Source organism: Dreissena polymorpha, chromosome 7 (genome assembly GCF_020536995.1).
Source record: "Dreissena polymorpha isolate Duluth1 chromosome 7, UMN_Dpol_1.0, whole genome shotgun sequence".
Classification (NCBI taxonomy): Eukaryota; Metazoa; Mollusca; class Bivalvia; order Myida; family Dreissenidae; genus Dreissena; species Dreissena polymorpha.
The window spans coordinates 45,572,990-45,599,402 of record NC_068361.1 but is presented as its reverse complement, the minus strand read 5'-3'; the positions used below and the strand labels follow the sequence as shown (position 1 = coordinate 45,599,402).

Here is a 26,413-nt window from a genome sequence, read left to right as displayed (position 1 = left end):
ACACAATGCCCCCTACTGCGCCGCTTTGAAGCCATATATTTGACCTTGAAGGATGACCTTGACCTTTCACCACTCAAAATGTGCAGCTCCATGAGATACACATTCATGCCAAATATCAAGTTGCTATCATCAATATTGCAAAAGTTATTACCAAGGTTAAAGTTTTGGGACAGACACACACATACAATGACAGACAGGCCAAAATCAATATACCCCCGATCATTTAATCCGGGGGCATAAAAAGTATATTGTAACGTTTGAACCAACAGTTGTAATTTAGCTAGTATTTTTTAAATTTCAATATTTAGTGGACTGAAAAAAAAGAGATCTATCAATATCATTTTAATGGTTTGAATTTCCTTAATTCTTACTCAAGGAAATTTTCTAACACAAAAGTTCCAGCATCATTAAACAGCAAGCATGTTGCAATGTCGTCTGTTATATTTTTCAGCTAAACATGTTTTCTGAAAGCAAAACTTCAATTCAAGCACACAATATTGCAGAAACTATAAAATTATCGCACTATTGATTTAATCATCTGTAAATATCATAACATATAACATACAATACATCATTTAATAGTATAAACATCATTATCAACAAAGCCTATTTTTTTTGTCATTCACACGAAAGATGTGTAAAACTGAAAGCATTTCATGTTCTAATTCTCCTTCTGTGCTAGCTTCTCTAGTCTTTCTTTTTCAGCAAATTCAAGTTCCTTGCGGTCGTCTTCTACAAACTTGGCGTGTACGTCTTCTGGAATCTCCACCTCCTTAAGATTCTCCCCAAACTCTTCTGTCGGCTCGTCACCTGCAAAGGCAAGTGTCACATCTTAAAAAACATCTGACAACAAGATTTAGTTATGAATGAATGTTGTTTTAAAGTCGCCATGGTGTAATGGATATGGTGTCCGCCTAGCGACCGGGAGTTCACTGTTTCGATCCCGACTGTGGGAGCGTTCTTTAGATCTCCCCCAATGACACCTAGTAATGGTTCTATGCCCAGGTAACGGACTCGAGAGCGTTTCAATAAGCCTGAGGCTTTTGATGCATGAGAGCCTAAATAAATAGGTTTAAACTGCGTTATTTTACAAAATCTGCATTTGGTTTCTGTGACATTTGAACTTTGGAATTTAACAAGAGCACCGCATAACAGGTGCCACGCTCAGCTGCGAAAGCTTGTCAGAATTTTTTTTTTTAGAGGTCACAGTGACCTTGACCTTTGACCTAGTGACCCAAAAATGGGTGTGGCGTGTAGAACTCATCAAGGTGCATCTACATATGAATTTTCAAAGTTGTAGGTGGAAGCACTTTGATGTTAGAGGAAAATGTCAAGGTTTTAGCACGGCGGACGCTGGACATGGAACGGCCGACAACGAGCTGGCTATGACAATACCTCGGGTTTTCTCCGAAAACAGCCGAGCTTATAAAATAAGCAGTTGGAATCGTTGTAATTGCTGTGATAAAGGACATGCATTACATTAATTAAGTACATAGGTAATCACACAATTATTATCATATGTTTGTTTCAATAGCATGTTAAAAATGCTTCCAATAAGAGGGAAACAATACAATGTTCTGACGCAGTGGAACCATAAAAATGGAATTAGCGATTTATACAATTGAAACTAATCTTCTGCTTCTAGCAAATCAAATTAATGTACAAAAGACATGTTAACTATAAGGAAATCTCAACTACTCTGTGTAGATTTGTTTATATGACACAATTTTTGGTTTCACAACAAACAAACAAGTAAACATGTTGGTATGTTTTATATTCAACATTTTTCATTCCTAATCAAGTATTGGTTTAAGATAAATGAGAAAATTAAATGATGACATTTAAATCGTATAAACTCCATTGAATTAGGGCTGTAACGATACATTCGAATATTCGAATTACTCGAGTACGGCTGTGGACGAATCGTATTCGTTATTCGCCACCTCCCGAACCGAATATTTGACCAATACAAACAACGTGGTCTCAAGTTTGAAAGTTTATTATCTCATCTTACCTTACAAATGAAGGTTCATACAATAAACCCTTATATTTAAATGTTCTTCTCCTTATTCCGGCGTTTTAAATCATGTTTATCCCACCCACTATGTTACACAGTGAGATTATCAACAAAAATGGCAGGCACCGGTTGAATATTTGAGTTGTGGTCAGTATTTATGGGGTAATGAAAACTATTTCTTGTTCAATACTTTTTTTATTGTCACACTGTTTTTATTCAATATATCAAATGAGCATATGTCAGATAGGTGGCATTGAAATATCATCTACATCACCTATCTGGCATATGCTCATTAAAAAATGTGAATGGGTACTGTCACTAATGTGTCAGCTGTTGACTCTTAATTGTTCTACTCAAGGATTTTATTGGTACTGGTCATGTTTTCAAAACTGTGTTCAAAGTTTAAGCAGTTCTAGTTAGTGTTTTGGGATTTCAAAGTGTTATATTTCATATTTTCAGTATGCAATGATACTTAATCAAAATTTTGACAAATACTCATAGTTTCATACTATATAATGTCATGTCAAGTTGTCAGTATTACATGTACTTTTGTTCATTGAAATGCATATTCGCGAATAAATATTCGTATTCGCCGCCCTGTATTCGTGATATGTATCGTATTCGTCATCTAGTGTATTCACTACAGCCCTACATTGAATGCTGCATTTTCTGCTTTAATTTAGCTCTGTGTTGAGAACAATTTTACTTAAGCAACACACTCAAAACTGTTCCATTGTTAAATATTACAAAACCTTACTATTTAAGCAATTTCAAATGATGCTTATTGATACATCTCAAGATATATTTTGTTTTGTTTTTGGAAAGCATAAAGAAACAAGCACTTTCGTTGAATTGATATCCCCCACCTTCTCCTCATTAATATCTATACACCTATGAAGTTTCATATTAACATCTTATATAGTTTCTGAGATACAGCCCTTAAAAGTTTGTAACAGACGGACAGACTGACAACGCCAAAACTATATCTGTCCACCTTTGGCGGGAAATAAAAAGGTTGACAGCATGCTTGTGATACAAATACATGCAGATCAAAAGGCTATGTCATATACCTATAAGGAGGTCTATCAAGTTCATGGCCGCAATTTCATTGGTCGGATCATGTTTCCTCTCCCAGGCGTAATATTCCCTCATGATCACATATGTGTTTTTATCTTTCACAAATTTCTTCCCACGTCTAGTTGCACATAGCTGAAATTCATGCATAGTGTTAATTTGCTGGACATAGTGTTAATTTGCTGGACATAGTGCTTATTTGCAGGGTAAAGTGTTTATTTGCTGGACAAAGTGTTTATTTCATGAACATTTCATCTTTCAAGAATTTGCATCAAGCATTTATTCATGGATATTGTTTATTAGCATTTATGCACACAAAGTGTTTATTTACTTAAGATATACCGGTAATTATTTTGGTAATAGAAATTTTAATATTCATTTTGGTAAGTAAAACCAGAATTCTTATGCAAATTATTGAAAGCAAGAAGAATTTCACAAGAACGCTTCTATTCAACTGACAGCTGCCAAGCTAGGTTACAAAAATGAAAACTCTTTACTACTGGTTTGTTAATGAGCCCTAATTATGTACCTCATTGTGACATATTCAAATGAGTAGATGTATACATGCACAAACGAGGCAACATTTACTGTAAAGCACAAATCTGGTTCTCTGCACCTGTAATACATGTACTTGCTGAATGTCTTCACAGGCAAAGTTAAAATGGCTATATGCAACCAGCATAAAGCTATAACAGCCTGCGAGTAACTTGCAGCCTGTTCAGGTTTTACACTGTTTGCTGCTCAATGGATTTCTGCGAGATGTAAATGAAGCCTTTAAAACTTGAATCTAATAAGAAAGGTCTTTTAATTTAACTTGATTTTCTAAGGGTCTTAAAACACATCAAAGTGCGTATCTGAGTGGTAAAGGATTAAACTATACAGAGCATACTTGGTTCTCTGCCCTTTTCATACTTGCAGAATTGCTTCACACAGCATCTTTCGAATGTGCGAGACCGGTTCCCGTTCTTTGTCTTCAGGTAGGTACTGTAACTCATCTGGGAGTTTCTCCGTGTCATCCTCATCAAATTCTTCTGGTCCCGCAAGCGGTAGCAGTAACCGTGGCAACAGGTCCACCTGGTCTCCTAGCAACCAGTCGTGGTACTCTGGAAAACAACAACAACAATTGTGTGGGTGTGATTTAAGATCCACGTCATACAGGAAAATTACTTACCTCTCATGGATCATTGCATAGTAAATAACTATTTTAAAATTAGTTAGGCATTGAAAGTGTTGAAATAAGCTGAAAGAAGGACAAATCACACCCCTGAATAGACCAATGGATTAATACCAATAAAGGAATTCACAACGATCACCGGATTATATTTTTTTAACCTAACATTGCATGTCAGTAAATGACTTGATCTTTCATAAGTTTATAATTTCAGTGTTAACAAGAGATTGTCAAGCAATATAGTCCCCTACCGGTGAAACTCCACCATTGTCAGTATTTTCTTATATTTTTTATTTGTTGCCATAGCAACCAGAATTCTTGACATAGGAAAAAAATGAAATGCTGCGCATATTCTTCATATTGCCATCTATCCATGTTTTAAGTTTCATAAAAAAATATGAAGAACTTTTATTAAAGTTATCGCAGGATCCAGAAAAGTGTGACAGACAGACTGACTGACAGACAGAGCGCAAACCCTAAGTCCCCTCCGGTTTCACTTATTTGAATAAACCAATATTTAACTGAAACAATCCATTTAAATATGTTACTGTTATATCAATTGTTCTCTTACAGGATAATGGCTGTACATCTTAAAAAAAAAAGAACAACATTTTTGTTTTTAACTACTTATAAACAACTATTTTCCTTTTTGTTTTCTAGGAATCATCTCCAGATTATTTCCTACCACTTAAAATTCTCACCAGTATCGAAACAACAGTTCTTGAGAGTTCCGATAATTCCAGCACGTCTTATCTCTGATTGCCTAAATTCTGTGAAAGGCAAAAGACGCTGAAATATACACTGTTCCTTGTCCATGATTTTCAACCGTATTTGCCGCGATTGTGACAAATTTGACAACATCATAGCCAAATAATGGAGTTCAGCATTGTCGTTGTAAACCAAATTGCACAGCGCAAGGACTATCCTGTCAATTCCATTGCTTTCATTTTTAAGAATAAGTTTACCCACATAATCTGCGCATTTCTCCGAACGCGTTATATTTGACAAAAGTTTTGACACAAGATCTGCCAGCTTGCACTTGGGGTCCAATACTCTTTCCAGCCAATCCTCGACTTTGTTTTTATACTTTTCGAGGTTCAAAATTTTCCAAGACCTCTCCTCATTTGTTGCAAGATTGATCAACGATTTGAAAACCATTTCCTGAATATCTGTTCTTTTATCATCACATAAAGACACTATTCCTCCCAGGAGTTTTTCACTTTCCCCAAGGAACTTTTTGCCATCATCCGTGCCAGTTAAACCCATTATATTTTCAACAGCCAAAGTTTTGATTTCTTCCTTGGCATCTGGGCTCAGAAAAGGAGTCAGCTCTTCTTCAAGAAGTTCTTTGTTCATCTTTACCAGCCTGAAAACCATAATTATACAATCATGCATAGTTGAATTACTAGTATACAAGAAGCGAACATGTACAGCTGAATGACAATTATTCAAGTCATCAAAAAGTCTACAATACCATGTATGATACAAATCATTATATATTATTTCAATAGCAGGATATTGTCAGACCTATGAGCCTCAACACATATCTTCAATATGTAAATTACACATAACTTATACAAAGTAATTTAAATCAACAATAGTCCTAAATTTTCAAATATATATCTTAAAACATATATGATCTCTACTTTATGTATCTTAATTAAAGGGCCACATTTTAAATACCCCTGGTCAGTATAATCAAAATAGCTACAATTATAGTGTATTAGAATAAATAACAAAAACATTTCATCAAACAATTTGTGTGTATGCATAGCTTTGGAACTTCCGATAACAGTAGTATAGCTATAGCTTGCGAACGTTCGCTCTTGAACGCTCAATTCGCCGCGAATGTTTGCGAACAGAAGCGAACTCTCTCGAGGTAGTTTGCTTGCGAAACCAATCGTTCAATAAGACCGAATCGGAAACAAACGATCATTGGCGAACGTTCGCTGTAACTGAATGCGCTACAGGTTTTTTATTTATGTCGTGCAATGTAAGAAAACATTTAAATTTACATTTAAGCAATTAAGACCAACAACATTATGTAAGCCTATAAAGTTATCCGTTTATTACTAATTTTGTTGTGATTAACAATTTATTTAAAGTCAAGTTATTAAATTAATCTCAGAAATTTACTACACTGTCCGAATATCTAATCCGAATTTCCGTTAGAGCATTGGTCTCAACAAGTTATAATTTAACCTGCAAAATATTATACATACGATTTGTGTGATCAAATAAACTGCTTTAATCAAATTGTTCACATTTTAGTTTTAAAATAACATAATGCCGAATATCATCAACTAACTTTAAAATATCAAGAAAGATTCACGTGTGACAACTTACCGAAAACACACAACCGAACTGTAACGCATTACACGATTCGGTGCAATACTTTATGAGAAAACAAAAATGGCGGACAACATGGAAGATTTCACCAAAATGAAAGTAATTTCGCGTATATTTCGTTGATGCTCAACTTGTTATGAAAATATTTCGAACGCACATTTAGATTTATATAAGTTATACAAAAATGCATACATTACTGGATAATTTTATGGGCGAAATTCTTTAAATCCGCCTTCTATCAGTGCAGTCATAAACCGTTGGCAGTACATCATAGTTCGGGGTGTCAGACAATTCACCCCCCAAGACAATTCACCCCCTGGACAACTCACCCCCAGAATTTGATTTCCTTGGACAACTCACCCCCAAAGACAACTCACCCCCAAGACAATTCACCCCCATATTTTTATGAGATTTTAATGTCATTTTCATTTGTCATATTTGAACATAAGTTGTGAGCAGATGTTTTGGTGTTAATATGATTATAGGTGCTACCTAATTTACGGGCAAAAGCTTTTTAAGTTTTTTTGATATAAACTATGTATTTTTAATAAATATATTGACATGATTGTGTTCAAAATATTATAATTGTTGCAATAATTAAGTAATGCATCCAAAAAAAATCAATCTTAAAACAAGTTACATGTTCCAAGCTTAAAGATCTAGCATCTTATATTTTTTTGTTTTCTAGCCACAGGAATTTATAGCTGGTTCGGTGTCTGTGGTATAGTGGATGGGGTGTCTGCTAACTGGCTTAGTCACTGGGAGGTCTCTGTATTGATCTCTTAAGTGGGAGCATTCTTTAGATTACCCTAAAGACATACTATGGCGTACCATTTGGGTTGAAAGTCAAGAAGACCTACAAGTTAAAAAGAGAAATGTACGTCAAAGTACAATAATTGTATGTCGACATAAATATAAAATACACTTCGAAGTATATATTTGTACGTCAAAGTACAATTTGTACTTCGACATACATGTTTGTACTTCGACGTACACATTTTTTGAACAGCCAATCAAAACACTAGTCTCTTGAGCCGCTTTTCCTTCAGATTTATTCATAATAAATGTTTAAAATCTCTTTTTTAATTGAGGACAAAATGAATAAAAATATCAGAATGGCAAAAAAAAAACACAGAAGTTTCAAGTATTTAATGCATTGAAATAGATTATATACAAATTTGAAGAAGATTCAATTGTTACCTTTTTAAAATTAAAATTATTCAGCATATTGTGCGTATTTATTGATCATGCGGGGCGGAGTATCACGACCGTCCAGTGCATTACTGTGTAGGAAAAATTCCCAACGGTAACCAAACAGTTACCAAGCATTAACGGGATAAATAATGTATTATAACCTCTCTGTTGGTCGTATTTTGTGATAACCATAACTTGCATAAGTCAGAGGTTAATTCCGCCACGCCAGGTCAATAAATACGCACATCTATGAGTTAGCGGTCGATAGTTGCATAATTTGGTATAAATTATAATAATAATAATGTTTAATAAATATGCACAATATCTATGAGTAAGCGGTCGATAGTCGCATAATTTGGTATAAATAATAATAATACTTATGTTCAATGTCAAATATCTCTTAAAGCAACAGATGTAAGGTGTCTTCTGATTGGCTAACACTCAAGGGTCGGTGAAAACTGTACGTCGAAGTACATTTCTCGTTCTACCTAGTAGGTTTTGTAGACTTTCGACGTCATGGTACGTCATATAGACACTAAGTACTGGTCCTACCCAGGAACCAGTTTGTTTCATCGAATGTCTCAATTCAACTTGACAGCTTGCTAAAGCAGTTGCATTTAGCATACAGTACATGTGATGTGTCAAATCAATTTTGATTGACAAATTTGACAGGATTTTTTTTAATCCAATAAGTTTTAGACTGCCAAATAACACACACTACGTATTGAAAGCCATACCTGGAGCTTTCGTCTGTATACCACTGACTTCATCAGAAGAATGATTTCTACTGTTGGGAAACGTTAACACCACTAATTGTCTTCTTATTTATTATCAATGTATAATTATGTGTAACAGCATAACAACATACTTGTTTCGCAATTAAAATATTTAATAAATACAGGTATCTTGCAGGTTTCTAATTTTCTTTCGCAAACTATTGTTGAATAGTTTAAATTGTGTCGCCACTAAAAAAACTAGCCATTTTGTAGCAATTCTAAAATCACAGTCTAAACTGCATACACCTAGCTCTACAGTTACAATTTGAATGCAAATATTAGAATGCATCATGTTATATCATCCATATTTTTTTATTTAAACATTCAAATAACACATAATACAGTACATATATAAAAAGATATGTGGTATTGTGTGGATATACAAAACACTTCACATTATTTATTTGTTCATAAAATAATAGTTACAAAATAAGTAAAACTCATCAACCTACGTTTCAAGAATATTTACGTATATGAAATTACAAAGTGGTGTTATTGTATTACCTTTTACAAAATTAACATTGCTGGTTTTGCACTAGCCATAAAACATTTATCATGGATTAGCAAGTAACAACCAATTTATTAATTACACAATAGAACGGAAATCATATTAGTTGCATTATGCATTTACTAAACAAGCTATTTGCTACTGTTTAGAATTACACTATCTTACTAAAAATGATCACTGGTACTTAGTGCTTTTACATACTTGTGGTAAGTTTTGTATTACTAGTTTGACAATAATCAGCAGACACTTGTCGATATACAGACAAAATTTGCATGGAAATTTTTCTTATTTTTTCAGCATAATTGCCTTCAAATTGTTAATTTAACAACCCTTTGACATTGTTTGCACATCTGATCTTATTATACCATAGCTGATTTTTGTTTATAGATAGACATATATAGACTTCAAAGTTCTATTAAAGTTCACACATGTTCCATCCAAGTAAAGAAACAGAACCAATAAGGATAACCACAGATAATAACTGTGTGTATAGCTTGGAAATTTTGATAGTTCGGGAATCCCTCCTTTGTTGATTTCTGTAAACCAAAACTGCCAGTTTTGCTGGATATAATGGCTTGTATAATGCCCAGCTCTTGCCTTGGCAGAACAGCTTCTAAAAACGGAAAACCAACAAATATCTTAAAATTTGATCAATAATGCAGACAATTTATAAATGTCTTGTTTTTTGTTGATTTCGAATCTGGAAGATTTTTTACGTAAGATTGTGGTACGAAAATTCCAACGGTATCGGATTTTGTGGTTTTAGGCCTAAACTATTTATAGTGATATGTAACCTTTTGGGATATCGGTAAAGTGCGAGCAGACGAGGTGAAAATACTTTTAAAATATAAGCTAAAAGACTAAAAAGTTAGATCTGAATATCTTAAAAATGTGTGAATAAATGTGTTTCTGGTGGGTAACAACGACAACTTACCAGAATATTGCTCATGATCAAAAGTAAAACTTCATTCTGAGAGCGAATGGAAAATGCGTCACAAATTCTGATACATAAACAGTAGGGTGTCGTTATTGAAATACCGCGAGAATACTTGAAGAATAGAGATGCCAACTATAGTGTTTAAAACAAATAATTTTTTAACAAGCGTTTGTGATTTGTCATGATAATAATAACAATAAGATATCGAAAAGATCAAAGCAAATAAATTCGACAGAATTCGGAGATTCGGCAATATATTAAAGACGGGGTATGTTCCCCTAAATTGTGTTCGGTGAAGACTGTTACTATATGTAGTGAACCAGTCTTCGGCTTATACCCACTGAAGAAGAGCATTTAGGGGAGATAATTGAGTAATGACCTAATTCTGGAACGGTTGCGAAGAAAAACAAATAATGCGAGAATATTTAGTGCGATTCGCTACACAATTATGATGTCATTGATATAACTTTTTCTGAGGTATGTATTTACATGTGATTTAGCATATGTCAAAGTGTTTTTGATTTGTTCAAGTTCATAAATAGCATCGCGAAAATATATGTCGCGTGGCAAATTTTTTTGAGACGTATCCATATGTGGTATTCTTATTAGCTGAAATAATTCGCGTTCAGAATAAATCTGAACGCTGAAACTCCGGTCTGCAAAAACCATAACGAAAATTAAATACAATACTATTATATCAATATGCTTAAAATTGCAAAAGAACATAACCAACTCATAAAGTTTTAGTTAAATTAGTCCATTTTTACCTCAAATAGCGTCGAATTGAAGTTAAAAGGCATAATTTGTTTCAGTTAAACTTCTGCTTAAATCGCAATACAATCACTAACCTCTCGCCATGTTATGAAATATTTAAATATCAACCAATCAGAAGAAGGCATACGGTGTAATAGGCTGCGTTATCGATTAAAATCTACCTGCCGTATACAGCGGGCACATCGATTGGAATTTAAAATGTGAGTAGTGTGTTGATTTAAATTGGTCAGGCGTGCAAAATTGAAAGAGTCATTACATAATTCTTACGGAACATTATTGAGAAATGAATTATCTACACAGGTATGTAAATATTATTGCAATCCGTTGATATTAACTGTCTGATATCGGGGCTTGAATGTTGCGCACCAAATTCCTTGCGCATCAATATAGACAAAGAAGGAAAACTCTCGCTATTAAAAAGATAGAGTGGACTATTGACGCCAAGAGTCTGCCAAAGAAAAAATCATCAAAAGACTCTTAAGGCGGCAATTTATATTGACTAGTATTCTTATGTAATTTTATGTCTAAATTCCCATATGTATGAACGGTCAACGCCCGCTTCGCGGGCTTTTGCCCGTATAATTTAGACTTGGCAGCACAATTTCCACGTAATAATAATAAACTGTAGTATGTAAATGAAAGATGACATTGTGATTTTTGTCAAATGCAATTCAACAAATTTATTTATCTATAAACTGTGTTACAGCATGTAAAATAGAAATAAATAAAGTATTTTGTATAATATTTGTGCATTTGTTTTAAATAATATTATTAGGTTATTATTTTATTAATAGAACTTTGTTAAATATTGAATTTGATTAAATAATTTCATTCAATTCTTCGAATTTTACATTTTCACAATAATTAATTTATTCAGAATAAAAGGATATTTAATTTAATAAAATACAATGGTTTAATTCAGAAAAACCTTAATTACAGAAAGGAAATTTAATCTGGTAAGAGCATGCCATTTATGGGTATTACAATCAAGCATTCACACCAATGATGAGGCTTAATAAAATTGTCAAAACAGATTTATCAAAGAGTCAAAACAGATAAACAAAGACTTCAGTTACACACATTGACAAATAATTATGTTGATGTGGGCAATTCAAAAGGTCTATCAACATCTCAGAAGATAAAACAAACAAGTTCATAAATATTAATTATGGATTTTATTGCAAATGTAAATATAACTTTCACAAACATGATTTTCAATAACATATCTTTTATACATCTACCAAGAATATTTACATAAGGCAAAAACAACACATATAACAAGAGTATTTACATGAAAATACAACTATCCTCTGAAAACAGATATTCGTAATGAATAAATCCTTAACAGCTACAGAGCTTTTTTTTATTGGGAATAAGACAACAAACTGGGAATGGGCTTCATGATTTTGGTGATGTTTTCAATCAAAACTATACATTTCATAATCTGATGTTATTTGTTTACTATTTGTTCTATATTTCAAGCTTAATAAGCAATTTTCTATGACTTTTTATTAAAAGTAATTGTTTTTATAACTTAAACTGTATTTCAAATTTTATTAGGATTTAAACAAATCAATTAAAAATCCAGTTTTGTAGTAAATATATATGCAAGTTTATATTTTAATTTTATTTAACTGCCTGTAAACATGAGTTTTTCTTAAACAAAATTAATTATTTTAATTGTTATTATCCATTTAGTTGTTTGATTTTCTCTCATAGACGGATTAGTGATAAAATTTTCGTATAGTAATGTTGTGTATTGAAACAATTCAAGTCCACTTCAATCATACAGTATGTGAACTCATTCCATACTACAGCTTTATCTCTAGGTAACTCCTATCAGTAATAATCTTATCTACACCTAGATAATCAGACCCTCTTCAGCTCTGAAAACCTGACAGATTATCTTTTTATTGTTACTTTTAGAGGTGTGAAAAGGGATATGGTGTTTAAAGTTGTTGTTACTTTGTTGACTGTTGTGACAAATATTTAATTATCATATTTCCCATTTAAAAAAATTAGTCTTCATAATCTTGCATAACTTATCAAATAAAAAACATTGCATTAATGTATCCAATACCATAAATATTTATTTAAACACTTTTTACAAATATATTCTGTTTTATTGAATACAAACAATCTTTACTAAAACCAAACACCTACTTTATTATTTAATGACAAATAGACAATAATAAGATATTGTTAATAAGTAAAACAAACATCAATTGTTAAAAAGCACAGTTCTGTTTCAATTGCAAGTAATTTTATGACCGACAAATAAATTCAGAGAATATCTTAATATGCTTTGATTATAACTTTACAAAAATTAAACAGAATACAACTATCCTCAGAAAACAGATATTCGTACTGAATAAATCCTTAACAGCTACAGAGCATTTTTAGCTCATCTATTTTTTGAAAAAAAATTATGAGCTATTGTCATCACCTTGGCGTCGGCGTCTGCGTTGGCGTTGGCGTTGGCGTCGGCGTCCGGTTAAGTTTTGCGTTTAGGTCCACTTTTCTCAGAAAGTATCAATGCTATTGCATTCAAACTTGGTACACTTACTTACTATCATCAGGGGACTGGGCAGGCAAAGTTAGATAACTCTGGCGTGCATTTTGACAGAATTATGTGCCCTTTTTATACTTAAAAAATTGAAAATTTTGGTTAAGTTTTGCGTTTAGTTCCACTTTTCTCAGTAAGTATCAATGCTATTGCATTCAAACTTGGTACACTTACTTACTATCATGAGGGGACTGGGCAGGCAAAGTTAGATAACTCTGGCATGCATTTTGACAGAATTATGTGCCCTTTTTATACTTAGAAAATTGACAATTTTGGTTAAGTTTTGTGTTTAGGTCCATTTTATTCCTTAAGCATCAAAGCTATTGCTTTCATACTTGCAACACTTACTAACTATCATAAGGGGACTGTGCAGGCAAAGTAATGTAACTCTGACTGGCATTTTGACAGAATTATGTGCCCTTTTTATACTTAGAAAATTGAAAATTTGATTAAGTTTTGTGTTTAGGTCCACTTTATTCCTACAGTATCAAAGCTATTGCTTTCATACTTGCAAGATTTATGAACTATCATAAGGGGACGGTGCAGGCAAAGTTATGTAACTCTGACTGGCATTTGGACGGAATTATGGGCCCTTTATACTTAGAAAATTGAAAATTTGGTTAAGATTTATGTTTTGGTCCACTTTACCCCTAAAGTATCATAGATATTGCTTTCATACTTGGAACACTCACAAACTATCATAAGGGTACAGTAAAAGGACAAGTTGCATAACTCTGGTTGTCATTGTTACGGAATTATGGCCCTTTTTTGACTTAGTAACTTTTAATATATGGTTAAATTTTGTGTTTCGATCCATTTGAAGTATCAAGGCTATTGCTTTCAAACTTCAAATACTTACATGCTATCATGAGGTTACTGTACCTGGCAACTTGAATTTTACTTTGACCTTTGAATGACCTTGACTCTCAAGGTCAAATTATTAAATTTTGCTAAAATTGCCATAACTTCTTTATTTATGATTAGATTTGATTGATACTTTGATGAAACTACTCTTACCTGACATACCACTATAGACTTCACCCAAACCATCCCCCGTGCCCTCCCCCCCCTCCCCCCCCCCCCCCCCCCCCCCTAATTTTTTTTTTTTTTTTTTTTTTTTTAAGATCATCTCACAAATGACCACCACACCCTCACACTATACCACCCCCCCCACCCCCCACCCCCCCCCAATTTTTTTTTTGATTTTTTTTTTTTTTTTTTTAAGATCATCTCACAAATTATCACCACACCCTCACACTATAACCCCCCCCCCCATTTTTTTTTAAACGGTTATGTTTGAAATACCGTCCAACCATCGCACCCAAACCCCCCCCCCCCCCCCCCCCCCCCCCCCCCCCCCCCCCCGATTTTTTTTTTTTTTTCTTTTCGCTTTTTTGGAAGATAATGTAATAAATGTCCACAACCCCACACTATACACCCCTCTTCACTCCACTCCTCCCTCCTTTGTGATTGAAAATGAGAGTCCCTTCACCTTTAAAAAGAAAATAGATGAGCGGTCTGCACCCGCAAGGCGGTGCTCTTGTTTTATTGGGAATAAGACAACAAACTGGGAATGGGCTTCATGATTTTGGTGATGTTTTCAATCAAAACTATACATTTCATAATCTGATGTTATTTGTTTACTATTTGTTCTATATTTCAAGCTTAATAAGCAATTTTCTATGACTTTTTATTAAAAGTAATAGTTTTTAGCTCATCTATTTTTTGAAAAAAAATTATGAGCTATTGTCATCACCTTGGCGTCGGCGTCGGCGTCCGGTTAAGTTTTGCGTTTAGGTCCACTTTTCTCAGAAAGTATCAATGCTATTGCATTCAAACTTGGTACACTTACTTACTATCATGAGGGGACTGGGCAGGCAAAGTAAGATAACTCTGGCGTGCATTTTTAATGAATTATGTGCCCTTTTTATACTTAGAAAATTGAAAATTTTGGTTAAGTTTTGCGTTTAGGTCCACTTTTTTCAGAAAGTATCAATGCTATTGCATTCAAACTTGGTACACTTACTTACTATCATGAGGGGACTGGGCAGGCAAAGTTAGATAACTCTGGCGTGCATTTTGACAGAATTATGTGCCCTTTTTATACTTAGAAAATTGAAAATTTTGGTTAAGTTTTGTGTTTAGGTCCATTTTATTCCTTAAGTATCAAAGCTATTGCTTTCATACTTGCAACACTTACTAACTATCGTAAGGGGACTGGGCAGGCAAAGTTATGTAACTCTGACTGGCATTTGGACGGAATTATGGGCCCTTTCTACTTAGAAAATTGAAAGTTTGGTTAAGTTTTGTGTTTTGGTCCACTTTACCCCTAAAGTATCATAGATATTGCTTTCATACTTGGAACACTCGCAAACTATCATAAGGGAACAGTAAAAGGACAAGTTGCATAACTCTGGATGTCATTTTTACGGAATTATGGCCCTTTTTGACTTAGTAACATTGAATATATGGTTAAATTTTGTGTTTCGATCCACTTTACTTCTTAAGTATCAAGGCTATTGCTTTCAAACTTCAAATACTTTAATGCTATCATGCGGTTACTGTACCTGGCAAGTTGAATTTTACCTTGACCTTTGAATGACCTTGACTGTCAAGGTCAAATTATTAAATTTCGCTAAAATTGCCATTACTTCTTTATTTATGATTAGATTTGATTGATACTTTGACAAAACTACTCTTACCTGGCATACCACAATAGACTCCACCCAAACCATCGCCCGTGCCCCCCCCCCTTTTTTTTTTTTTTTTTTTTTTTTTTTTAAGATCGTCTCACAAATGACCACCACACCCTCACACTATACCCCCCCCACCCCACCCCCTCCCCAATTTTTTTTTTTAAACGGTTAAAAAACAAAACTATTTATTTTGATTATTTTATGTTTGAAATACCGTCCAACCATCGCACCCAAGTATCCCCCCCACACCACACCCCCCCCCTCCCCCCACCCGAATCCCCCCCCCCGTATTTTTTTTTTTTTTTTTTTAAGATCATCTCACAAATTACCACCACACCCTCACACTATACCCCCTCCCCCCACCTCACCCCCCCCCCATTTTTTTTTCTGAAACGGTTAAAAAACACAAATATTTATTTTTATTATTTTATGTTTGAAATACCGACCAACCATCGCACCCAAGAATCCCCACCCCCACCCACCCCCCCACCCCCGATTTTTTTTCCCTTTTTTCATATTTTTGGAAGATAATGTAATAAATGTCCACACCGCCACACAATGCACCGCTCTTCACTCCACCCCTCCCTCCTTTGTGATTGAAAATGAGAGTCCCTTCACCTTTAAAAAGAAAATAGATGAGCGGTCTGCACCCGCAAGGCGGTGCTCTTGTTTATAATTTAAACTGTACTTCAAATTTTATTAGGATTTAAACAAATCAATTAAAAATCCAGTTTTGTAGTAATTATATTTGCAAGTTTATATTTTAATTATAACTTGAACTTAATAAATACAAATTGTAAAGCTGCATATTATGCACTGTTGAAAGACTCAAATTATACCCAAATTGATGTCTTATTCCAACTTCACATAATACTGCGTTATAAGTACATTGAATATCAGGATGTTGTACGAAACCCACTTGAGGCAAAAATCACAGAAATATTCAATTTATCGCATTATATTTTCTTAAATTACAAATAATGTTATAAAACTATGTATTATATAAAGATTAACACAACTTACCTGAAGTGATTAAAGACTTCAAAAACACACCAGCTTCAATCGAAAAAATTGACAAGAACTTCAAAACCTAACAATCATCAATTATAAGATTATAAAACACAATTAATGAACCTCATTATGGTCATTAATAATTAAATGAATTAAATGACTTCAAAGGCATCTTTTGAGAAAATAAAGCTGCAAACAATGATCTCTCTATTTTGTCTTAATTCCAAGTGAAAGAAATTAAAAATCAACAATGATAATAACAAACATGTTATAGAATAATAGTAATCTAAACATAATGAGAAAATATCTGGGGGTGAATTGTCCAGGGAGCAGGGGTGAATTGTCTAGGGGGTGAGTTGTCTCCTGGGGGTGACTTGTCTTGGGGGTGAATTGTCTTATTCCCATAGTAGTGCATGATAATCATCATGGACGCAAATCAAATCATATTATAAACCCCTAGAGTAAAGAAACCTATTCCTTAAATGATTACAGGTGCTGAACTTTTTTACAGACTCAAGCTCATTATATGGATTCAGGGACCGAATTTAACCTATTAAGGCACTTGCATTTTTTTGCAAGTTGATTCATTTTTCACTTGCAAAATGAAAAACTTATTTGCAATTGGGAATTTATATATTTTTTGTTTAAAACAATACATTTCTTGTACCATATTGCTTAAAATAGTGCATTATATGTTGGCTACTTAAAAAAAAGCATAATCATTGTCGCTGTCAACAACATAATCTAGATTGATGTTAAATTCAATCATCCATTTTTTAACATTTGAGAGCTGCTGTCGGCGTGACTTTCTCCATAGTTTTTGGAGCTTTAAGTTTCTTTGCTGTCTCAGCGTCCTCGGACGCCGGCCTCTTCAGAAATATGTCCACAATTGATGAACGTTTTTGATTCTGCAGACATACAGATTTTTTAGAAATATCGTGATCACTGAGACGCTTATGAGCCGCAAGCGCCTAGCGAACCATAGCTCGTACAAGAGTAGCTTCCCTTGAATCTCACAACAACAACAATGGCGGCCAAATGTGTTTATGCAAATCTTTAACACTTAAATCGTTTAATTTAAGCAAAATTTTGATCTTGAAAATGGGAGTCATGATTATAGAAAGTAATTATCTTTCAATACTTAAAGGATTTATGGAAAAACAGGTTTGAGAAATGTGAAATTTCTACTCACAGAAAATTGCAAGCTTTATATTTTTCGACTTGCTATCCATAAATCTTGCTCGCATTTTGCGAGCTAAGATTCGGTCCCTGTGGATGTGTAAAATGACATTGGTAATACACATTTCCACATGATAGGCCTAAAAAAAAAATGTTGTGGTTCTGGTAACATTGCCAACATTTCTAGGTAGGGTAGGTCGATTTTTTATTTTATTTTTTTATTTTCTCCAGACAAGATGCCTGTTTTTAAAAGTCATTTTAAGCTGATGGTTTTCACATAAAACCTCTACAGTACAGCCAAAGCGGCACAAACATAATCCGCGGCTACGCCATGGCCAGATTATTAGTCCGCGGCGGCCGAATCGTGTGTTCACGCGGCGTATCGCCGTGGCACTCGGCATCGATCCGCGCAACGACGCCGAGTCTGTATTAACCTCGCGTACTTTCGCGGAGTAAATCCGCCGCATACGTACGCGGCGGATCGAGTGAAAAGATATCCACCTACATGTACATACATGTATGTGTAGCGTAGAATTAATTACGCGCAACTGTTTATGTTTCGTTCGATTATCATTATTAAATTTGTAATCCGTAACACACTTCCGAATTTTAATGCTTATGCGTCCTTTGGCAAATTCTAGCGTCAAATAAACAGTGCTAAAATATCCTTTGTTTCATAAAAAGTGCGCGAAAATTATGCAGACATGTAGAACGTCGCTTGGAAAGTTTGGGTGTATTTTGTGTTGTATAAATACATGAACATCACGTCAGGCGTAAATCGCGTGTTCAGTGGAGAAAAAAAAACGCCCCGATTAGACGTTATTTCATCATCTCTATAAATAGTAACAAATGCCAAAATGTATTTGATACTTAAGGAAATATCGAGAATGTTTGTGTACAGTAAATATTTACCAGCATTTGCTTTAAAACTGGAATATACGGGATTATCGGGTAATTAGTAGAGATATTAACTGTATAATATGAACAAAATAAAACGTGTTTATATACGCATATTCAAACAATAGTCATAATAAGCTGATAATTAACAAAACTACAAATACGTCGTCACCGTCTTGATTATTGATGTGGCTTCAAACTGCTAATTTTCTCAGCTAAAATATAATAGCGGAATCAACATGCAATTAATTTATAAATCCACCATAATATTGCTGGAGCCTTGACCACTTGTATGTGCGAAAACATAATTACGTGACCTTGTTTATGTGTGAAATACATACGCAACGGGCGGGAAACAAACTTAATAATTGGCCAGACACATTAACTATGCTTACATGTATATGCTAATACAATTCGCGCACAATAAATTTACTATGATTTTAATTATTATTATAATTGTTCTTTCAAAATTTGTTAACTACATGTAAATAATAATTAAAAAAAAAATCATGATCGCATCGACTCGGCATCATGTCGCGGACCGCGGCATGCCTCGGCGGACAGATGCGAAGTTTCGCGGCGAAATGCGACTTGCCGCCGCATACTGACGCGGCTTCAACGACTGACGCGGCATCGACTCGTTTCGCCTTGCCGCCGCGGATCGCAAAAAACGTTTGTTCTGCTTTGGCTGTACTGTATGTACACCAAAGAAAAGTGTTCCCAGTATTGTGTAGTGATCTTTGTATATTTATCATTTTAACAACTATTTTTTTCAGCCAGGTGAGATTCAACCTATGATAAAAACCAACAGAACAACCACCATGATTCCGGTTTACGCCCAAAAACTAAGTTTAATACGGGTGTATGAACGTAATGAATGCAGCTTGCTTAAAGAATATATCAATGTAATTAAATCACGTAATTGAAAGTTAAAAAAAAATCACTGTTTTACCCCACCCACGTACGATCGCATGAAACTTACCCAGTGCTGGGGGTATGCGGGCTGCACCCTCCATACGTTATTTCTATTACATTTGTAGAGTGAAATGACGTTATTTGGTGCGATATGACTCTTCAAGAAAAAAAACAGCAATGACGTCATCAGGGGTTAACGTAAGAAATTGACACTCACTTGCCCGGTGGAGTTACTTTGAACATCTACTTGCCATCATTAAAAACTGGTTGCCCTATTTTGAAGTCAATTTTTTATTGTCATTTGATCTTTAAAGCATTGATACACATGCATTATTATGCTAGATTTAATTTCAGCTATATTCAATGTATCAAAAATAAAATAATAATCGTTTTTATAATATAAAGTTGTCAACAAAACAAAATCTGGACAGTTTTATTTCATTGAATAGTCACTATTGAATACAATACATATGAAGAGTTTATTACTATTAAAATTTTAAAATGGTATTCTTGTCACTATATCTATACAAGTTATGGCATAGATTAAAAGGGGGGAGGGCTTAAAATAGTACTGTGAAAATGATTGTTCAGAGTTTGAAAATCATGTTGATGTCTTTGATGAAGAGTTTCTCACTATTTTAAACTGTGAATATGTAACATACAAGTTATTCACAGTTTAAAATAGTGAGAAACTCTTCATATGCATTCTTAGCAAGTTTTAAACGGTCAGCATATTCAACATGATTTTCAAACTCTGAACAATTATTTTCACAGTTATTATATTCATGTTCATAGACATCACTATCACTAGTATACGCTTCTTCATCCAGTTCTAGTAACTGTTCTGAAATTGTTTCAATTTGAGTGGTTTTACACAAGAAAATTGGAATAGCACAGTTACTACCAACAATTTTATCTTGCTTTTTAATAAAATCAGGGACATTGTTGTTTTGGTCTGATTCAGAACATTTAAAATGTTTAAATGAAAAGATCGGCTGGACGCTACCATCTGCCATGTTGAAACGTCTGCCGAGTAGAACTTGTTTTGAGCGTTTAGATTGGCTTATACAACGCAAGCGACCAATCAAATCTCGTTTTACTTGTACTTGATAAAAAAATATATTGACCCAAAGAAAATAAATAGATACAAGGGGAAAAGTCGAAAAAATACCGCAATTATGCTAATACGAAACGGACTTGCCCGGCGGACTATCTACTTTGGAAAATCACTTGCCCGCGACGATTTTAACCCGGCACGGGCAAGCGGGCGTCCGCTTAAAAAAAGCCCTGCGTCTTTGATAACGACATTTAAAAAAAATGTTTTACCCTTTCCCGCATAGAAACGCATAATCCCGTCTCGATCGATTCCGTATCAACCATACTTTCTATCTATAACTGCATATACATGTACTTACTACTTTTCCCGTCGCTACTCTTTACCCGATAATCCTGTATATTCCAGTTTTAAAGCAAATTCTGGTAAATACGATAAAAGTGCTCAAGAATTTTAAGAAACATAAAAATTCGCAATTTTTATCAAATACATTTTGGCATTTGTTACTATTTAAAGATGTGATGAAATAACGTCCAATCAGGGCGTTTTTTTTTCCTCTGAACACGCGTAAATCGCCTGACGTGATATTCATTTTTTAAACAACACAAAATACATCCACAGTTTCCAAGCGACGTTCTACATGTCTGCATAATTTTCGCGCGCTTTTTATTGAGACAAAGGATAAAGCACTGTTTATTTGACGATACAATTTGTTAATGTCGTTAGCATTAAAATTCGGAAGCGTGTTTTGGATTACAAATTGAATAATGCTCATTTGAGAATCAAACGAAACATTTTCAGTTGTGCGTAATTAATTCAACAATAATTTGTTTAAGAGTATTACGTGTCGAATAAATGTTTTGACCATATTATGCATGAAATGCACAATATCCACGAGGATTTCACCCGATTGCCATCATCTGCCTTCTAAGTAAGTGGCCGAGATTTCATCGTGGAGGTGTACTCCGTAGGGACCGATGAGTGTGTTATATTGTAAGCCAACAAACTGCCGTAAAATCACACACTTATGAAAATTACGTCACTCGTCGTCTGCGTGATTTTACTGCAGGTACAGGTATGACTGCTTACGAGTGTTGTCGCTCATTCAAAGCGTGCACTCTCATTGGCCAATTACTACGACGATCCGCCTTAAGGTGGGCTTTAGGTGGGTAAAGAAAAACATGACGTAATTGACAGAGGATCATAAATCGGCTCTCACAATTTTCGGTATCGCTTTGATATTTATCCTACCGGAAAACGGTAAAAAAGTTTAGGGTTGTCACGGTCAATAAAAACTTTAGGGTCGGCGCATTTTCCTAGGTAGGGTCGGGTGACCGGAACCACAACATTCATTTTTTTAGGCCATAGTGAAGCCAAAAATGCTTTCCATGAACATACGTTACAGAGTACAACTATAAAATGTAATTTATTTTTAGACAAATTTACCAAACATATATTTATCAGCAGTTAAACATTAGATCTAGCAACGCATATCTCTCAATTCAAACACTTAAACATTATTTTTGTTTTCTAATGAAACAATATTAACTAGAAATGGCGCGGCAGAGGCCGACGCGTATGCCCACGCCGCATGTTTGACCCAGGGGCGCCCCAGGGTTGGTAATGGGGCCATGCATAGTTGAGATTGACCGTATTGTCATAAGAGAAGTTCAGTATCAATAAGAAGTGAATCGGTGTAGAAATGAAGAAGTTATAGTAAAAGGCAATTTTAGGTGGGTGTGGCCTATGTGGGCGGGGTGCCCCAGGGTTGGTAATGGGGCCATGCATAGTTGAGATTGACCGTATTGTCATAAGAGAAGTTCAGTATCAATTAGAAGTGAATCTGTGTAGAAATGAAGAAATAATAGTAAAAGGCAATTTTGGGTGGGTGTGGCCTATGTGGGCGGGGCGCCCCAGGGTTGGTAATGTGGCCATGCATAGTTGAGATTGACCATATTGTCATTAGAGAAGTTCAGTATCAATTAGAAGTGAATCTGTGTAGAAATGAAGAAATAATAGTAAAAGGCAATTTAGGGTGGGTGTGGCCTATGTGGGCGGGGCGCCCCAGGGTTGGTAATGTGGCCATGCATAGTTGAGATTGACCATATTGTCATTAGAGAAGTTCAGTATCAATTAGAAGTGAATCAGTGTAGAAATGAAGAAATTATAGTAAAAGGCAATTTTGGGTGGGTGTGGCCTATATGGGCGGGGCGCCCCAGGGTTGGTAATGGGGCCATGCAAAGTTGAGATTGACCGTATTGTCATAAGAGAAGTTCAGTATCAATTAGAAGTGAATCTGTGTAGAAATGAAGAAATAATAGTAAAAGGCAATTTTGGGTGGGTGTGGCCTATGTGGGCGGGGCGCCCCAGGGTTGGTAATGTGGCCATGCATAGTTGAGATTGACCATATTGTCATTAGAGAAGTTCAGTATCAATTAGAAGTGAATCTGTGTAGAAATGAAGAAATAATAGTAAAAGGCAATTTTGGGTGGGTGTGGCCTATGTGGGCGGGGCGCCCCAGGGTTGGTAATGTGGCCATGCATAGTTGAGATTGACCATATTGTCATTAGAGAAGTTCAGTATCAATTAGAAGTGAATCAGTGTAGAAATGAAGAAATTATAGTAAAAGGCAATTTTGGGTGGGTGTGGCCTATATGGGCGGGGCGCCCCAGGGTTGGTAATGGGGCCATGCAAAGTTGAGATTGACCGTATTGTCATAAGAGAAGTTCAGTATCAATTAGAAGTGAATCTGTGTAGAAATGAAGAAATTATAGTAAAAGGCAATTTTGGGTGGGTGTGGCATATGTGGGCGCGGTGCCCAAGGGTTGGTAATGGGGCCATGCATAGTTGAGATTGACCGTATTGTCATAAGAGAAATTCAGTATCAATTAGTAGTGAATCGGTGTAGACATGAAGAAGTTAAAGTAAAAGGCAATTTAGGGTGGGTGTGGCCTATGTGGGCGGGGCGCCCCAGGGTTGGTAATGGGGCCATGCATAGATGAGATTGACCGTATTGTCATAAGAGAAGTTCAGTATCAATTAGAAGTGAATCAGTGTAGAAATGAAGAAATTATAGTAAAAGGCAATTTTGGGTGGGTGTGGCCTATGTGGCGGGGCACTCCAGGGTTGGTAATGGGGCCATGCATATTTGAGATTGACCGTATTGTTATAAGAGAAGTTCAGAATCAATTTGAAGTGAATCGGTGTAGAAATAAAAAAAATATAGTAAAAGGCAATTTTGGGTGAGTGTGGTCTATGTGGGCGGGGCACCCCAAGGTTGGTAATGGGGCCATGCATAGTTGAGATTGACCGTATTGTCATAAGAGAGGTTCAGTATCAATTTGAAGTGAATCGGTGTAGAAATGAAGAAATTATAGTAAAAGACAATTTTGGGTGGGCGTGGTCTATGTGGGCGGGGCGCCCCAGGGTTGGTAATGGGGCCATGTATAGTTGAGATTGACCATATTGTCATAAGAGATGTTCAGTATCAATTTGAAGTAAATCGGTGTAGAAATGGAGAAGTTAATGTAAACTAACATAAAAAATGAGTGAAAATATCTTACCAAGCCCCACCCCAACCCCCATAACTTTTAACCCTGGGGTTAGATCAAAATTCCAAATAGTGCAGGGTCGCACATACGCTCATAGCTACCATGTGTGCAAGTTTCAAGGTTATTGTGCTTATAGTGTAGGAGGAGATAGTGGCCAGGACGGACAGACGGACGGACGGACAGATGGCGGAGATAACCACAATATCTCCACGCTTTTCAAAAAGCGTTGGGATAAAAATTTGAATTTTACAAATCTCTTTAATCAATAAAGTAGATGAATTATATCAATATGTATGGCAAAATAAATAGAAAATACACCCTAAAGTATAAGGTAATACCAGCCATATTTTAAGGATTTGAAAACGTATGTTTTTAAACAATTGATTTTGTAAGAAATCAATAGGTCCCAAATATTTTTAAGTCAATTTTGAATTTGACAATAACAAACAATTATTAGCAAATTATAACTTATTCCCCATGAAGGTTCCCTTCTACAGTTTCCTTTTAAGCACTGGAAATGTTAATTTTGTTTTTATAGGTGGCTGATTTAAAGAAGCTATGCAAGGAGAGAGGGCTTGCAGCCTCAGGCAGCAAGGCAGAGCTTGTGGAGAGGCTACGAGCACCAGTCGCGACTGAAGCTGGTGTGTAGCCTTCTTTTTATATGTAGTTCTAGGTGATTGGATCAAAGTTACTGTAATTAGTTATTTGTTTACTGTGAAACCAGTTAAAATGTCCCTGGACATTTTGCTTTAATATTTTGCATACTTCTTTACCAACATGACCCCAACCTATAAACAAGAGCAGACAACTGTATCAAGCATTTTGTAAGAACTATAGCCCTTTTTTCACTTAGAATATGCATATTATTGATAAATCTATGTTAAAGTTTGCGTACCACCTCAAATATTTTCTATGTCACTTGACATATTGCTTTCATATTTTGCAAACTTCTTTACCAACATGAACCCAATCTATAAACAAGAGCAGACAACTGTATCAAGCATTTTGTAAGAATTATGGCCCTTTTTCCATTTACAATATGCATATTACTTTAGTTAATTGCCATAACTTCTTTATTTATGATCAGATTTTATTAATACTTTGACAAAACAACACTTACCTGAATACCACAATGGATTCCACCCAAACAATACCCCACGCCCCAACCCAGAATACCTGCCCCCCCCCCTCTCCCCCCCCCCCCCCCCCCCCAAATTTTTTTTCTTCCTTTTTTTATTTTTGAAAGATCATCTAATAAATGACCACACAACACATTATACCCCCTCTCACCCCCCCCCCCCCCCCAAAAAAAAAAATACAAATTTTATTTTTTCCTTTTTAACCAGGTTTTCCGAAGGAAAAAACTGGTTATTAGATTGGCGAATGCGGGCGGGCTGGCTGGCTGGCTGGCTGGCTGGCGGGCTGGCTGGCGGAACAAGCTTGTCCGGGCCATAACTTTGTCGTTCATTGTGAGATTTTAAAATCATTTGGCACATTTGTTAACCATCATTAGAGGGTGTGTCGCGCAAAAAAATTATGTCAATATCTCCAAGGTCAAGGTCACACTTTGAGTTCAAAGGTAAAAAATAGCCATAAATGAGCTTGTCTGGGCTATAACTATGTCATTCATTATGAGATTTTAAAATCATTTGGCACATTTGTTCACCATCATGGGACGGTGTGTCGCACAAAAGAATCACGTCAATATCTCCAATGTCAAGGTCGCCACGACTAAAAATAGATT

General features: G+C 35.2%; 2 protein-coding genes across 9 annotated transcripts in view; one reads left to right on the top strand and one right to left on the bottom strand.

Moving 5' to 3' along the window:
• Nucleotides 1-514: 514 nt before the first annotated feature.
• On the bottom strand, nucleotides 515-20,156 carry LOC127840064 (protein HGH1 homolog). Of its 5 annotated transcripts, none has more exons than XM_052368456.1 (5): nucleotides 20,132-20,156; nucleotides 4,964-5,628; nucleotides 4,004-4,194; nucleotides 3,088-3,226; nucleotides 515-810 (listed from the first exon to the last, which is right to left on the bottom strand). In XM_052368456.1, exons 2-5 carry the CDS (start codon nucleotides 5,616-5,618, stop codon nucleotides 662-664), a joined length of 1,134 nt encoding a protein of 377 aa, XP_052224416.1. In that variant the 5' UTR covers nucleotides 5,619-5,628; nucleotides 20,132-20,156; the 3' UTR covers nucleotides 515-661. The 5 variants fall into 5 exon arrangements, with proteins under 5 accessions (XP_052224416.1, XP_052224413.1, XP_052224414.1 ...); XM_052368453.1 differs by lacking the exon at nucleotides 20,132-20,156 and adding an exon at nucleotides 6,804-6,886; XM_052368454.1 differs by lacking the exon at nucleotides 20,132-20,156 and adding an exon at nucleotides 6,571-6,669.
• The window catches only part of LOC127840066 (SAP domain-containing ribonucleoprotein-like), a 60,310-nt gene continuing 40,499 nt past the window's right edge, over nucleotides 6,603-26,413 (top strand). For 3 of the 4 annotated variants that reach the window (XM_052368459.1, XM_052368462.1, XM_052368458.1), the window contains exons 1-2: nucleotides 6,603-6,710; nucleotides 25,208-25,310. In XM_052368459.1, the coding sequence (XP_052224419.1) occupies nucleotides 6,675-6,710; nucleotides 25,208-25,310 (139 nt within the window). In that variant the 5' untranslated portion in view covers nucleotides 6,603-6,674. The remainder of the gene's footprint in view (nucleotides 6,711-25,207; nucleotides 25,311-26,413) is intronic. The other variant, XM_052368461.1, reaches the window with a different exon arrangement.